The 17,095-nt window shown below is 41.3% G+C and overlaps 1 protein-coding gene across 2 annotated transcripts; it reads right to left on the bottom strand.

The window, feature by feature from the left end:
- Window positions 1-10,917: 10,917 nt before the first annotated feature.
- On the bottom strand, window positions 10,918-17,033 carry LOC307190590 (uncharacterized protein C11orf71 homolog). 2 transcript variants are annotated; one of them, XM_079929843.1, is made up of 2 exons: window positions 16,185-17,033; window positions 10,918-12,025 (listed from the first exon to the last, which is right to left on the bottom strand). In XM_079929843.1, exon 1 carries the CDS (start codon window positions 16,850-16,852, stop codon window positions 16,457-16,459), a length of 396 nt encoding a protein of 131 aa, XP_079785969.1. In that variant the 5' UTR covers window positions 16,853-17,033; the 3' UTR covers window positions 10,918-12,025; window positions 16,185-16,456. The 2 variants fall into 2 exon arrangements, with proteins under 2 accessions (XP_079785969.1, XP_079785968.1); XM_079929842.1 differs by having other exon boundaries at window positions 10,918-13,827.
- Window positions 17,034-17,095: the final 62 nt, after the last annotated feature.

Here is a 17,095-nt window from a genome sequence, read left to right on the forward strand (position 1 = left end):
CTAGAGCCCATGCTCCACAACAAGAGAAGCCACCGCAATGAGAAGCCCGCGCACTACAAGGAAGAGTAGCCCCCGCTCACCACAACTAGAGAAAGCCTGCACACAGCAACAAAGACCCAATGCAGCCAAAAATAAATAAATAAATAAATTTATTTAAAAAACCCACCAGAATTACTTTTATGAGTCATCAAAGCCAAGAATTACAAGATTTATGTATGAAACCTAAGGAAAGCCAAGCTTGAGCCCACAGGCTGGTGATGCTTGGAGAGAGCTGAGTCACACTACACAACATCACTGATTTCCTGTAGGCATCCCGGCAGGAGGCAGGTGGCTGGGTGGGTGATGGCTGTGTGAACCAATGCAGGAGATGGCCGAGTGGATTGCTTCAATCTGGGTCTCTATTGCCCATTGAATTCACACTCTCCACAGACTGAGCGTATTGGGGAAGCCAGCAATCCAGAGCATGAGGTGCTCTGGACTAACAGAAGCCAGTGGAACAGGAATGGCCACAGAAAAACCTTTGTGGCAAAGGTAGCTAACCTGAGAAGGCGGGTAAAGACACTGTCTGATTCTCTAGATCCGCTCACATCCACTCTCGGGGGGCTGAGATCCCAGCAGGCAGAGCACTTATGACCTCAGGGTCTTTGTGCTTGAGAGTCAGGAAGGAAGGCAGAGGAGTTGGATACAGTTCTGTCACTAGCTAGCATTTACCCCGATGGCTGCATATATTGATGTTAATTACACGCCCTAGCTTTTTGGGGCAGCGCTAATTTCAAATGATCTGTCCCACTGTCCTGGGAGAGCGGTAGGGATAAAGAAAAGAACTGAGGAGCCCAAAACTACCAATATTATTGCTCCAGTGCTGCCTTTAACCAGTTGCACGCCTTTGAGGAAGTTTCTCTCTCTCAATCTGTTTCCTTGTCTGTAGAAAAAGGAACTAATACCAATCTTATGGAAGGATGACACAGCCTTCTGTCTTTCATTTCTCCCTTTTCACAGAGTAATGGAAGGTACAAGGTTGAGCTTCTAGTTGGCCTTTCACCACCTTCTGTGCAGATGTGACTACGTTCTCTCCAGTAATGTGCGACAGGAGTGATGTGTCCCATTCCCAGCCACCGTGGTGCCTTGAGACCAGACCAGGCAAGGTCGTATGCTTTCCCCTTTCCATTGGCTGCACCCCAGATAAGGTGCCCACTCAAAACTAGACAAAGAAACAAGATGGAGAGGACCCAGGGCCCAGAATAATTGCAGGGAGGCAAGCAGCCTGCTGAGCTAGTCTGTTTATGTGAGGAAGAAATAGGTGTCTTGCTTGAGCTATTGCACTTTGGGGATCCCTAAAGTTTAACCTTATCCAAGCTGTGTAGATCTCACAGAACTGTCAAAAGCCAAAGAAAATAGAGGATGTGACATCCCCTTGTGAACTCAAGTGATTTACAAACAGATTACGGTGGCCACATAATTGAATGAGCCATCAGCAGAAGAATTCTGAAAAACTGAAAGTACCCCAAACTCAGAAAAACTGCCAAACTGGATTATCCAGTCTAATCTTCCTACACAGAGCAAATTAAACAAGGGTAACAGACACAATGTTGCTGTCTGGGTGTCGCATATCGGATCCTGTCTTCCTGTTAACACCAAATCTCTCTTGGAGTCTTGGAGGTAGTGGCCACAAAGCCTGAGGGGCCACATCCCCTCTTTCTGCTTCTGCGCACACTCAGCCTCATATGAGGATGGCCGGAGTTCACGTCCATCATTCAGCAAAGTGGCCTCAGCAAACCAGACCTCACCTGGGCCTGCCCTTTACTGCCAAGAACCTGGGCTGATGCCCTGGGCAGTTGTCAGCTCTCCACACCTGAGCTTACTCACAGACACAATTTAAGCAATTAAACCACATCTATCTTGAGAATCTACCAGTTCCCTTCGTTACAGCCCTTCACGAACCCTCCCAACATCCCTGAGAAAGCAGGTGCAGATTTCCTAACATGACAGCAAGCAGATGTTTGAGGACGGAATGAGCCAGTCCACAGGGGGACCTACGGGAACAAAACAGAACTTGCACAGCTGCCCTGGGCAACTGCATCTGACCGAGGCTGCTGGGCCCACTGTCTACCTAAAAAGAGTGTCTTTTCTGCCCAGTCTTGGGCCAAGGTACTTGGCATTTCAACTGTCAGAGATTAAAGACTCATTTCTTTGTACTTCCCAGGAATTCTCTTTTTGGAATATGCAACAAGCCCTGGGAGAGGGGCCCCACGTGTTTCATTATCACCTGAGCTGATGAATCACAATGGAGGCTTTGAGCCCTTGGGGGAGGGGCACACAGAACTCCCAGCTACAAATGACAGAAATGGGAGTGGAACCCACTTCTCTCCCACCCTAAAGCCCAGGCAGGCTCTTGCCATCTTATCACACTTGGTCCCCAGAGCTGAGGAGGACACAAGTCAAGAACATTAACTGGGTCCAACTTCTGAAACCCCCTTTGTGAACTGCAACTTAACCTCCCGAGAAACAGAGTTTTGCTTCAGAGGATTCTCTGTCTTATTTTCCCTGTTTCACTGTCTCTTCGTCAGGTCTTCCTGTTTGTCACCGAGCTGTACAAATGACAGACTCTTTTCCAGTAGCCCCAGCAGTGTGAAAGAGCTAAAGAGAAAAAAGAATGCAGACCTCTGAATGCAGTAAAAGACCAGCATGTTTCTGATCCGGGCACGTCACCATTGTTGCTCCCTCTAAAAAACTTCACCTTTGATTCACATGCCATCTACCTACTGACGAATTTATACCAAACAAGGCACAGTCTGAATGCTTTAGACTGGTTTTGGAAGCAGAAATCTTTTTCTTTCCCTCCAACTTTCAATTTGACACACTCATGTTGGCTTCTGATCTTTCTTTAAATTCTCCCCCTGCTGTAGGCCTTGATTCTCCTAAAGACCAGTTTCTCCTCCTAGCCTATGATCACTTGACCTTTCTTTGAGGCAGATGTTATTTACCTCTTTAGAGGGGAAAGGAAGATCTAAAAGCCTATTTCTAACTCATACTTTCACCTTATTCTATATCAAGATAGAAACTTCCTTATCAAAAGACCACACTAATCAGACAGGCTCCTGCTTTGACTTTAGGTAGGTGCCTTGAAGGAGAAATTCTGGGAAAGCAGAACCTGAAACAAGATCCACAGTGGATAGACCTGGGTCTGGAGCCAGGGCTTGGCCACTCACTAGCTGTGACAGCATGGGCTAATTACTTCATGATTCAGTTTCCTGCTATGTAAAATGGAGCTAAAAAGCCGTTTCTTGGGGGCTTGGTGTCATAATTAAAAGATATAACACATGTTAAGTGTCCAGCACTCAATAATTATTAATTTCCCTCATTTTCCAACATCCTGTAGGTAAAGAATTTGGAGGGAGTAGTACCATTTAGACAAACAACACTGTGGTTTCTTGAATTATGGTCCAGGACTGCTTCCATTATAAAATATAAAGCGGCATTACAGGCAATTCCCTGGCGGTCCAGTGGTTAGGACTCCACGCTTTCACTGCTGAGGGCCTGAGTTCGATCCCTGTTGGGTAACTAAAATACCACAAGCCATGTGGCATAGGAAAAAAAAAAAAAAAAAGTGGCATTACAGAAGAGATCAAACTCTCTCCCACTTTCCCCTTCAGCACTTGGCTTCATGCAGTGAGATGTTGTAGTCTCAGTGGGATCTGATCACATGAAAACAACATAGTGATAACAGGAGAAGAGATTCAAAGCATAGATGAGGTAGACTTGGTATTGACTGAAGGTGGTAGAGAGAGAAGGTGTCAAAGATGACTCTCAGGTTTCTGATATGAGCAGTGGATTAGACAGTGGTGGTAACCTGCCTCGAAGATGGCCCTGTTGATCCTTGTCTCCTGGTATTCACACCCTTGTGTAGTACCCTTCCACACTGAATCGTGGCTAGCGTGGGTGACCAATAGAATACTGAGAACCTGATGGTGTTTGCCTTATGAGGCTAAGTCATGATGGATATAACAGCTTTCTCCTTGTTCTCTTTTGGATCACCTTGCTCTGGAGGAAGCCAGGCTCTCTATGGTACCCAGAGGAAGGCCTGTGTGGGGAGGAACTGATGTCTCCCACCAAAAGACAGCATCAACTTGCCAGTCATATGAGTGAGCCATCTTGGAAGGGGATCTTCCATCCCCATTCAACCCTCAGATGACTGCTTCCCTGGCCAACATCTTGACTGCAAATTCATGAGAGACTTTGAGCCAGAATCACCCAGCTAAGCTAACCCCAAATCCTTGACCCATTGCAACCGTGAGATCATCAGTGTTTATTGTTGTTTTAAGCCATTCGATTTTGCGGTAGTCTTTTTCACAGCAGTAGATAACTAATTCAAGCTAACCCCAAATCCTTGACCCATTGCAACTGTGAGATCATCAGTGTTTATTGTTGTTTTAAGCCGTTAGATTTTGCGGTAGTCTTTTTCACAGCAGTAGATAACTAATTCAACATTAGTGCCCAGTTGGGGTTTTTTGAAGGAAGGGTGATAAGTGTGGTTTGGGCATATTTTGTTTAAGATGCCATCTAAGTGGAGATATTGAGTAAACAACTATACACAAATGTCTGAAACTCAGAAGAGAGCTGGGCTGGAGATTTAAATCTGGGGGTCCTTAGCATAGGGATGGTATTTGAAACCAAGAAAGAACGTGAAGAAGACAAGAGAACAAGAAAGGCTTCTGGGAGGAAGGGATAGCTGAACTAAATGTTGGTATGGGACTGGGAGTTAGTCTGGAAAAGGAGCTGGGGATGTGAACTGAACCGGGCTGGGGGAGGAGGGAGGAATTCCAGGGACTTCAGGAATTTAGGGTGTAAATAAACTACTTGTGGAAACTGGTATCTGTTTGAATTGAGGCCATGTGTATTTCTAAGTATCTCCTGAGTGAATGATAAAGTTCTCAGTCCATACAGGCACCCCCTCCAAAGGCCATTCCTGGTATTAAAGGATAAATGAAATTGAAACATAAATATAAATAAAATGTGTGCGGTCAATAAAAGACACACATGCAACAAAGGAGTCTGTTTTGCAGAGGGAAAAATTAGAATTATCAATAACAAAGGAATTGGTAATGTATTCTGTACCTCCTCAAGCCCTTTTTCACAAGCCAAGTGGTTTGACAAATAGGTAGTCTACCCAGCTAACTCGTTCATTTCTACGTGTCCTGGTTGCTACACTGAGTCTAGACTAAAATAAAGTTTTGACATTTATATATGGAATGATATATAAAAAGTGGCATAGAAAATATCTAGAAAGATTTTAGATATGGGTTAGATAATAAGACTCAAATGTGAAGTACAGAAGTAATAATCAGAAAAAAATGTATAGATATTTACAGGTACTCTATACTATTAGATTAGCCCAAATGACAAGGGTCTATGTACACAGTCCCTGTGTTCAGTAGAAAAGAGGAACATGTTTTCTTCTCTGGCCATAAACATGTGAGAAAGGATTAACTCAGCTACCTGACTTTTGAAATTTAATGGATGTATTTACGGAAGAATATTAGAGGTGACGGGTCTTGGTTCAAAAACGCTAAATTTCCTGAACCTGGACTATGTTTTCTAAAATTCGAGATGCATTTAGCAAAGCAAAGGAAAAATAAATTCAGGCTGCTAGCTCGGCAGCTGGTCTGGATGCAGTATTTTGCTCTGTTTACTCTGTCAGGAAGCCAGTTACATTTGATTAAATTCTGAAATTAGAATGCATGCATTCTGGAAGATACCAAGCAGTTTCATGCTTTTACCCGTATGGAAAATGTGATTAAGGAAATGAACTCAACGGCTGTAGCATCCGAAGAGATCAATGCAACAGCTGTATTCAACTAGGCTCAGTGGGCTAGACCTTTATTTATTAAAATGGATGGCGTTAGCATAGAAACTGTGTCCACATCACATAACTGCTGTATTGCTCTGAACTCAGGCCGAGAAAGGAGCCAAGTGGAACTGCCATCCAATATTGTGGCAGCGGTACAAAATGCAGAGCCACTCTCACACCACGGAGCTAAAATTAAGCCAAAAGGAGAGATAATTAAAGAATTTATATGCACAGTCTTCCCACATCAACATATTGGATTATTTTCAAAATTGCTGGTATGCCCTAATTTGGCAAGATTTACAGAATTCCCCCACAACAATCTGAAAATTCTTTGTGCTATGGCAACATCTTTTGCTTTACCCGAAAGGAAGTAGGCTATGAATAATACTTTATATGTGAAATACTGTCAGAGGTCAGGTATAACCAGATAACCCAGGCAAAAAATACCTCGTTGTGTTCATTTACTCAGTTAATAAGAGGTAAATGGTAGGATTTTATTGGAATATACTTAAATTGGCACCTGTGATTGCCAAGTCTTTGCTTTGGACATACAGGCTTGTTAATAGTTTGAAAAATGGAGATAGAACTGAGTATTATCATCAGATTGAAGCTGTGAAGCACAGAAGGGAGTGTGAAGGGACTGTGATCTAAGAGATGCTGACCCAGAGGACTGTCTAGATAAGACTTCCTAGAAACAGCAGCACATTGATATGGACCTCACGTTCTAGGATCTAATCTTCAGCTTCATAATCAAGGAAATCTGTGTAAGGGTCTCCAAATGTAATTAGATTCTCTGGGCTGTTTCATGCTAACCAAACCCACAAAAAGTAAACGCGTAAAGCAGAGTGCCAATAATCACAGGACCTTGTAAAGCTCAGGTGGGCTGATTAATACATTCTCTTCCTAAAGACATGCTACACAGATGTTTGCTTGGTCAGCTTGGAGCCAGAGCAAGGAGAGCTAATGGATCTCACTTGTCAGTTTTATCTGGCTTCGTATTCTTCTCTATGGATCAGATATTCATGTTCTTACATTGGCGGACACTCTTCCTTTCATAGGAGAAAGCGAAGCAAATTCTTACCTATTGAACTGTTTTTTTAGAAATACCACGTAGGCTATCCTTTCTGTTAACGCAATCTTTGTTTGATATGGTTTAAGACAAATGATTCAGCAGAGCTAATACAGTTGTTCATTACCCTAGAGTATCCCTTGTACCTGGTTATCATCCATGATTATGTTGAAATGATCCACCAGGAGAACAATGCAGGAATTGATTGATGTCTTGTAGTTAAAAATATGAACATAACCTAATTGAAGTTAACATGATTAAACAATAAAGAGACTAATAATGTCTTTATTAAAATACTTTACAGATTATTTAAATTTAAACAATTTTTTGATAAAAATTAACAATTATTTTGTAAATTCAGAAAAACAGAATCAGCATATATTATACAAAATGTCATCACCCAAAAATCACATTTTGGCACAATTATTCCTAGTCTTTTCTCTATATATTTTGTTTATATAGGTTAGAGCATATCATATATACAATTTTACATCCAGCTTTTGTCATATATAACATAAATGTCATTACACAAATAAATTCCTATGTTATCTAAAACTTCATATTTGAACGGATAAATGGAATGCCATCTTAAATCAGAGGTTGCAAGCTCAAATGGTATAAGGGGCCAGGTAGGTAACTAAAATGTGAAATGTAAGGGTATAAGACATAGGGGGTAACTGAAAACATATATCCCACCAAAGGTATTCAAATTTAGTTTTATTTTTAAATATATGACAGCAAAATCAAGTGGAGAAAATAAGCAAGCCACAGAAGAATATGTACAGTATAATACCATTTATATTGTTTTAAAACAGGTAAAACAATTCTGTGTTACACTTAGAGATACACTAGACATGCACATGTAATGAAAGTAGTTCTAAAAAGTAAAGCAGGGAATGCAAAACGCCAAATTCAGGACAGTGATTATGTCAGGTGGGAGGAAGTGATGTGAGCACAAGGTTATCAAAGCGAGATAAACAGAAGAGATTTTTAAGAGCAGGGTAATATTTAAAGTTGGGTAGTAAGCACCCAGGTGTTGACCGAAAAAAATGCACATCCTAAAAGTTGAGAATTGTTTCATTTGGCAGACTTTCTGAGGACTTCAAGCCCCAGAGGCAGCCTCTCAGATAGATAGCTCTGAGGGACTGCTCTGAAGAGGTAAGGGAGGAGCGAGGATACATAGGAGTTTTGCAATAAAGACCAGGTAGTCAGAACATCAAAAGATTATTGTTAATTAAAGAAAACCAGATATCTCAAGTTAGTGAATTTAGCACTTTTCTATGTATGGGAAGATGTAAGAGTCTGGGCTCACTGAAAACATTCCTTTGATATGCACCTTGGCTATCTAGGGCCAGTGTCCCGTGCTTTCCCATCCTGAGGCTCCTCTGGGTGCACCGTTAGGGGGCTGCAATGGCTAAAGACTTGGCAGTAGGCAGCTGGGTTGTCTCCACCCTGAGTTCCCTTAGGGCTCACTGTTCAGTGTGGCTGCAGTGACCTGATGGCCGTAACATCCTTTGTTTACTGATATGATAGGCAACGTTTTTCATTCACATGGGTATTGGTTGCATTTTACTTACACTGTCTTGTACATATTATTGCATATTTTAAAGGGGAAAAAACGCCCAAACTGCTAGCTAAAGAAAACTTCCCTCTGGATTTGGCCACCAGCTGCTAGCTGGCTACCTTAGCACAAGTAGTATAGCATAGTCACCAAGAGTATGGGCTCTGAGGCCAGGCTGCCTGGTCAAACTTGAATCTCCACTCTACCACTAAACAGTTTTGTGCCCTTGGGCAGTTACTAAAATTCTCTGCAAACTAAGGCTCAAAGATCAAACCCAGCCCTTTGCCAATTTTTATAGAACCTTCCAGCTAAGAATGGATTGTACATTTTTTTTTTTTTTTGTGGTACGTGGGCCTCTCACTGTTGTGGCCTCTCCCGTTGCGGAGCACAGGCTCCGGACGCGCAGGCTCAGCGGCCATGGCTCAACGGGCCCAGCCGCTCCGCGGCATGTGGGATCTTCCCAGATCGGGGCACGAACCCGCGTCCCCTGCATCGGCAGGCGGACTCTCAACCACTGCGCCACCAGGGAAGCCCTGGATTGTACATTTTTAAGTGGTTAGAAGAACTGCCCTAGACCACTGTTATCGAACTGTAAATGGCTTTGGAAATTAGCTTTTGCTACAGGCTTGATAATGTTTCTCAATGAATTAAACGTAAAGCTGTAAAGCCAAACAGCATTTCTACACCATACCTATACTGTGGTAGACTCATTTCAACAACTAACCTTGTTTGAATCACATGCAATCTCAAGCTGGTTTATATACTTTACTATGCTGTTAATAAGTTAAGAAGTAAGATCTCCATATCCAAACAAATTTGCAGTAGATATATTTTCTGAGTTCAGACTACTGTCCAACAGTCTTTTGGGACCTAGATCTAAGTGCAAAGAAAATGCCCGTATTTCAAAGTCCATTTAACTGTGCAGTTGAGGAGTTTCCACCTAAACTTCAATTAAAAGCAATTAATCTACAATGTAATGACATGCTTAAAGGCAAATATCAGAATTTAATAGAATTGTATAAATGCCTTCCAAGCAATGAATATACTCAATTAAAACCATATGTTCATGGACCGATATCAGTATTTGGCAGTACCCATGAAAAGAAAATTTCAAAGGTATTTTCAAAGATAAAATACAAAAAATTCATTAAAAATCAGCATTTTCAGATGAGCATTTGCTATTGATTTTGATGATAGGGAATACCAACTTTGAATTCCAGTTAAGCAAAAAGAATTCCATCTTCTCCTTAACAGTATTAGTGTTACTGAACCAAACTTGGGTCCACTCGCCTGTGCGCAGTAAAGCCAATCTACTGACGCTGGATTGTGGTGAAGGAAAGTGCAGCGTTTATCGTAAATGCGCTAATACAAGCAGGATGGTGGCTTGTGCTCTAAAACCCCAAACTTCCCAAAGGGTTTCAGCAAAGCATTTTTAAAGGCCAGGTGAGGGAGGCGGTGGTCACAGGGTATGTGGTCAGCTCATGCACAATGCTCTGATTGGTTGATGGTGAGGTAACAGGGCTGTGTCACAGGGGTTAAGGTTATCAATCCTCAGGTTCCAGTAGGTCTGGGGCTCAGGATCATCAAGTAGTTAATTTCTTCCATTTGTTGGTGGTTTTAGCATCTGTAAAACAACTCAGGAAGTGTGCATCAGTTACTATTATCTAGGTACTTCAGAGAGGATCTAAAGCAGAGGATATAGGGGAGGAGTCTGTCCTGGGAAGGCCCCATAGGGTCCTCCCCGGTTACATTAGCATTACAAAAAATTGTATCAATTATTATATTTTGAAATTCATCAATACAAATTTTGCAGAAATTTTTCTTGTTACATAAATACCTACATAATAGCCTCAATTTTGCCTCTTGGATTACAAAGTCTAAAATATTTACTACCTGGCTTTTTATAGAAAGTTTGCCAATCCCTGTCATAGAATGACTGTGAGGATTAAATAAAATAATCCTTGTGGAAATAATCAGTAGCGACCTGGCATGTAGTAAGCACTCTTTTTTTTTTCTTTTTTTTCCTTTACCTGTCATCTATTTTGGACACATAGTTTCCCTATTTTAAAAATTATAGGTAGGGGGGCTTCCCTGGTGGTGCAGTGGTTAAGAATCTGCCTGCCAGTGCAGGGGGACATGGGTTCGAGCCCTGGTCCAGGAAGATCCCACATGCCACGGAGCAACTAAGCCCGTGTGCCACAACTACTGAGCCTGTGCTCGAGAGCCCGCGAGCCACAACTACTGAGCCCATGCGCCTAGAACCTGTGCTCCACAACAATAGAAGCCACTGCAATGAGAAGCCCGCATGGCAACGAAGAGTAGTCCCCTGTTCGTAGCAACTAGAGAAAGCCCACACGCAGCAAAAAAGACCCAACGCAGCCAAAAATAAATAAATTTTAAAATTAATTAATTAAAAAAATTATAGGTAGGGAAAAAATTAATACATTAAATATTTATGTGCATAAATATTTGTCCACATCTTGTATTAGGTTATGTTCCTAGAGGCAGGTTGATTTCAAATCAAAGCACACTTTTAAACAAAACTTATTACTTTTTTACTTATAAACTGAGGTGTTTATTTAATATAGTGAAAAATTTGAACAATACTAAATACTCAGCTCTTGGAGAATGGTTAAATAAATGGTATAGTTATAGGTCAGAATAATATTCACATTTGGCCTCCAATTAAAATACAGAAAGTGAAAAGAGTGTAGTTCTCAGTCTAACAAGATAAAACCAGGTAAGCTACAAAGGCATGGCTTTTTTTTTTTTAATTGAAGAAAGCTTATTTTATCTTATCACAATTACTCTTATTCCTGCACTTGCCTTCCTGGAATGTTCCATTTTGCGATTTTGATTCCAAGGAGAAATAGCCTATCTGTGAAGTTCATTCATTCATTTAACAGGCATTTATGAAATATCTACTCTTTGGGCACTTAATAGGTACGAATAAATACAAAGATAAATTTAGGCAAGTTGTCTGCCCTCAGACAATGTAGTAGGGGAGGTAAGAAATAGATTATACCTCTATCCCTGGAGTTAGGTGTGAAGCCTCACCCCAAATACATGAACAGAGGATGAGGCAGCAGTTTCCAAGGAAAGGAAAAACCAAGGTGCTCCTACAGATGAAGGATAACTAGTTGTTGGGTAGACAGAATATCAGAAGTCACCACACTTTACCAGTTCTGTGAGTCAATACAGTCCATTTTTTGCAACAGTAAAAACTTTAACCAATCTGGATGGATAAAAATTTAACTGGCAGAAAATGAGAAGGACAAGCAACTTAGTTAAAAGGTCTAGGATAGGCATAGACACAGAGGCAGAAAAGAGCAGCAGCCACCCCGGGGAATTAAGAACATGAAAGAAGGCTGGCAATGTAGCTTGGTCAGATTATGGAAAGCCTTAAAAGTCTGTTTATAGAGTGTGCAGTTTTTAAAGCTGCACTGCTTCAGTTACTTTCAGGTCTCTGGGAAGATGAAGACAATTATTTTTCCCCTCTGATTCAGAAGAAGTGTATTTTGAAGTAGGGTTGCCTTCAGATATTCCACTGAAATAAAAGCCAAGTAAACAATGATTTTTTTAACATTATACTATTAGCATACTTAATAACTGCACCTACCCGTATTCATCAGGGGAAGTTCCTAACGCCTTTCCTTAGTAACAAAGCCAGCCTTGATCCTCAGTGGCTGGGAATCTGCAGCTGCACGCTTGCCTCCATCCTCCCACCCAACCACCAAGGACATAGACAGGTACCAGAAACCATGTGGAATAAAGATGGGGTTGAACTTTGTCAAATCATGAGTGAGGAAACCAACCCACTTGCATAACTCATAACAATCTGGAAACTTATTAAATTCTGCCACACCATATAAAAATCCATTTCTAATACCTGACGTGGGGAGCCAATGGAGCTTCTTAGGTACGCAGCATTTCTAATTGTTTCTGTAGAACTGAGGCTCCTCAGGAAGATAGGTAGTATGCAAAACTTTTTAATTTATGGACAAATACATTTGTGAATCATTGGTTAAAATGAAGTTACACAGGTTTCCTTTTCTAAAGGAATTATCAGACCCTTTAACATGTTATTACACATTATGGCACCCTAAGAAGGTGATAAAACATGCATTTGTCAATTTTATCGACCTCGTCTTTTTTCCAAAGAGTATCTTGTATTTCTAGTAGAGGTTCTATGGAATATACTATGGGAAACACTGGAAGAGTTTATGGTACTGTAAAGTTATAGTTTAACTATGCGATCAGAGAGCTATGCTTTGGGCTTATTGATCTGGAGCTATATATATTTAGGATGCAGAGAGACAGAAGCAAACAAAACGGGATAGATGTCCAGGTAAATACAGTCCAGGTGATGAAAGTATATATGGAAACATAACATAAATACATTGTGAAGATAAAATGAGCAGGACTTTGCAATCGAATTGACACAGGCGATAAAGATAGGAAATAGGTGGTATGAAGTCGTAGATACTCAAACTTACACATTTGGTTGGCTAGGAAAATGAGAGTACTTTTCATGGAAATTAGGAAGACAAAAGCTGCACCTAAGTGGGATCTAGACAGGTTCATCAAAGGAATAAACGACACAATTTTGTTCGAAATACAGTTGAGCCTCACCATTAAGTCTACCTACTCTTCCCTCCCATAGGACTTTCCTCCTTTTCTTTCTTTTCTTCCTGCTGAGTTACCCCTCTTACAATTAGGCTTAGCACCAAATCTGGCTATTAAGGGAAAATCTCCTTGGCCTCCTTTTTTTCTATACCCCAAATGGGCATTCTTTTTAAGAGTTTTAGAGCTGATGAATAGAGGAAGTAAATATACTAATAGGACTTCCCTTTGACACATACTAGTCAGTTGCTTAGTATGATATAAAAAAAATGGCCAATTAGAACAAAAAGGAAGTTACCATGGCTTTTTAAAAACTTATGGAAGTATTAATTTGGGGGACTATTTTTTGTCTTAGAAAATTCATCTATTTTAGAATGACAACATGCTATACTTAAGCAGTGATATTAAATTAAAAGTAATTTTGTACACTAACATGGATTTTTAATAACATGGACTACTCTTGGGAAAACTTAGTTGTTTCATTTAAAGAGGTTTATGTTGGTCCTTGTTTCCACAATAGTCTTTGTGACTCTAGGCAGATGCTGTAACTTGGACACCAGTGCAGATGTTAAGAACAAGGAGAATTTAGACATCCATCGGCTCAGATTTAAAATTATGGAGCATCGGGACTTCCCTGGCGGCCCAGTGGTTAAGATCCCGTACTCTCACTGTAGGGGGCGAGGGCTCGATCCCAGTCCGGGGCACTAAGATCCCACATGCCGCGTGCTGCAGCCAAAAAAAATAAAACGATGGAGCATTAATGTGAACAAGGTTCTCCTCTTAACAAACAAATTTTTTTCATATCATTTTCTTTCTGGCACATATACACTGTTTATTATTCAATCAAAGCCCTACTCCTGATGACCCTATGTGAGAACAAACAGAAATCAAGTCACTCCCACTGGATCCTCTTCCTCTTGTGTGATTTTGTGCACGTTTATGCCAAACTTTTGCTCCTTTGTTTACAAATCTCAGCCTTCTTTCCCTGAAGCTAAGGAATATGGCTTCAAAGGTGTATTTAATGTTGTACCATCTCCTAGGGTGATATGATCCAACGTGGCTGCCTAGGGCAGCCCCTATTTATGCCTATTGCCTAAGCATAATTAATTGATAGCCCGCCTTCCCCTCTCAAGTGCCCTGGTTTACACAGTAAATATGGTCATCCTATGTATTGGATGTATACATCCTATACAAAAATGTATACCTCATTTTTCACTTCTCACCCCCCCAATTCTCCATTTTCAATTTTAATCAAGTTCATGATTTAAGGTATAGAATTAAAGGTTAAATGGGAAAGAACTGAAGAAGTCATTTATAACTTTTCATCTTATAAAATAAGAAGTCTTATTTCATACTTGACAGAATTTAGCCTCTACGTGAACTTTGGAGAGTTATTACCCTGTGAGGTGGTATTTTCCACCATCAGGCATCTCTAAGTTTTATGAAAATCCTTCTTACCGTCAGCCTTAATTTTATTATTCTTTCCCAATCTAAAATTCTTAGCATGTAGGTTTGGGATTCTTTCTCAACCACACCCAGCCTAAGGAATCCATATATTATGAATTAACTTCTTTTCAGATATCTATTGATAGAATAGCATTAGTTAGCTACTATCTTTGCGAGAATTGAGAAAAGTCACTCAAGTCATTTTTGGTGTTTCGTGATTCAAATGAGCAACCTGGGTTGAATGGCTACAAGGCTCTATCTAGCTGTATGACCTTGGAAAGTTTACTTCATCTCTTTGTGCCTTGGTTTCTTGGCAAAAAAATGAAAGCATAATACTTTTGTTATGGGCTGTTGTGAGAACTAGATGACATACATAAAGCTCCATAAGAGCAGAGACCGTATCTATCTTGTTCACCACTTTATTCTAAGTGCCTAACATAGTTACTAGCAGGCACAGTTACTAGCAGGCACAGAGTAAGTGCTCAATAAATATCTGAATAAACAATGAATAATCGCCTCTAGCACATTGCCTTGCACATATTACGCATAGCTACTATCTTTTCAAACGATTTTCTTATGACCTGGTTTCCAGACCTCTCACTCTATTGATCACTCTTACAGAAGCTCTCTGGTTTGTCAATATTCTTAAAATGCAGTTCTCACAATTCAATTGTTTGGTGTGTGGTAATTTTGCTTATCTGAACGTAATTACAGACCCCAGTCCGCTGGGAAAAAGCTACACTGCCTGCTTACATAAAGAGTTGCCACTTACAAAACCCACTAGATTTCTCCCAATACCACCCTTTAAACCTTGGAGAATGTATGGTTAAGACAAAATTATGAGCAGATAAGGAGCGATCAGCCAGATAAGGGAAGAACCAGGATAGTGCAGTATTACGGAGAGCCATGGCAACCAAGGTTTATTTTCATCACTGCACCTAATGAACAGTCCAGCGTGGTGATTATTAGCCTCTCCATCTTGAGTACACTCCTTGATCTCCTTGATAGCAGGGCTATGTAAAGTTCATCCACAGTGCTTAGCACTGAGGAGATCTTCAAATACTATTTAATAGTGGAATGGCAAAAGACAAACGAGAAAGTTTAAGGAAGATGCTAGAGTGAACAGATGAGCAGCTTCCTAAGAGGAAACTGTAAGATGAAGGTTTCCAATTTTTGTATAGTTTGGGACAAGATTCAGATTAAGGAAGGTGGGATTGAATGTGAGCAATAAAGTGACAAATATAAGTGTAAAAATTCATTTGGAACTTTTGGCAAATAAAGAAATGTAAATTGGTTTAATAATTTGAGAGAGGAGCAAGGTTTAGGTTTTGCTTTTGTTGTTTTAGTAGAGACTGAAGTTTGTAGATATTCCTTAAGAAAAAGTGGAGGAGGGGAATGGAAGAAGTTTTAAGGACAAGATGATAGAAGTGTTGGGCCATAGGTGGGAGGATATGCCACAGTAATAAACCAACAGAAGTAAAGGCAGAGGGAATAATCTGAGGTAGAAGGGTAGGCATGTAAGGAAACTCGGAATTATAAGTCTCAAAGTAGGAGAATCTGCCAGGGAGGAGGTGTAAGACCTGTGGAAAGCAAGACAAATTTGGATCCATTGTTGGGAGGATAAAAGGATTACTGACCTCTGGGAAGGATGATCCCATCCTTTGTGACTACCTCAAAAAAAATCTCTGCTGCTCCTCCCTTCCGATCTGATCATCATGGCTGTTTAAAACCATCTGAATCAAGTAACTGTAAACATTTTACTTTGCGCTAGGCTAGAGTAACAGGACTACCACGCATTTTTATATTAAACTGAAAAGACGTCCTCTAAAAATAAGACTTCGGTTGCACCAAAAAAGTATTTTAGAGAAGCCTTGTTCACAAGCTGAGGGGCGGAGAAGAGGTATTCATTTTAAGCTGAAAGACGGGCTGCGCTAACACCTCCAAGTGCCACCAGACGCTGTTGCAGGACACTTCTTAGGAGGTCGAGTTTAACCGCACGGCCCGGGTAAGGTGAGAATCTGGCTTGGCGGCTTCGGCTCCGCGCCTCCTGCTCCCTTCCCTCTGTAAAGCGGGACGGGCTCCTGCCGCCACCAGGCGCCCGACGGCTCTCGGTCCGGAAGTTCAGCCGCACAGTGGACCGAAGAATAGGTTCTGGAAGAATCTCCTCGGGACTGGTAACGAGGAAGCTGTCTCCAGAGACCATCGCCAACGCTAAGGCCGACGAGCTGAGGTCGCCGTGGGAAGAGCGGTAGGCCACCAGGCCTCTTCGATCGCCGGCAGACAGGGACACATAGTTCAGGGCCATCTTCAAACACTGCCCGCAGTATTTGTGTTACGTCCCACGGTCAAGGCAGACTCTTCGCGGCTCCACTGATCAGTCCAGCCGGTCTCCAACACTGAGACCGACTTCATCGGAAGCCATCACCTGAGCGTCTGCAGATCAAAGACCCACTTTAACCCAGCGCTCTCCTCCTGAGCATGCGCAGTCCGTCAACGCACGTTGACGCCGCTGAGAGCCGACGTGATTGACGTTTACGTCTGTGACGCC

The sequence above is a fragment of the Stenella coeruleoalba genome (assembly GCF_951394435.1).
Source record: "Stenella coeruleoalba genome assembly, chromosome: 8".
Lineage (NCBI taxonomy): Eukaryota > Metazoa > Chordata > Mammalia > Artiodactyla > Delphinidae > Stenella > Stenella coeruleoalba.

Coding starts and splice junctions, on each gene's coding strand:
- LOC307190590 (XM_079929843.1), bottom strand. CDS start 16,852: ATGGCCCTGAACTATGTGTCCCTGTCTGCCGGCGATCGAAGAGGCCTG.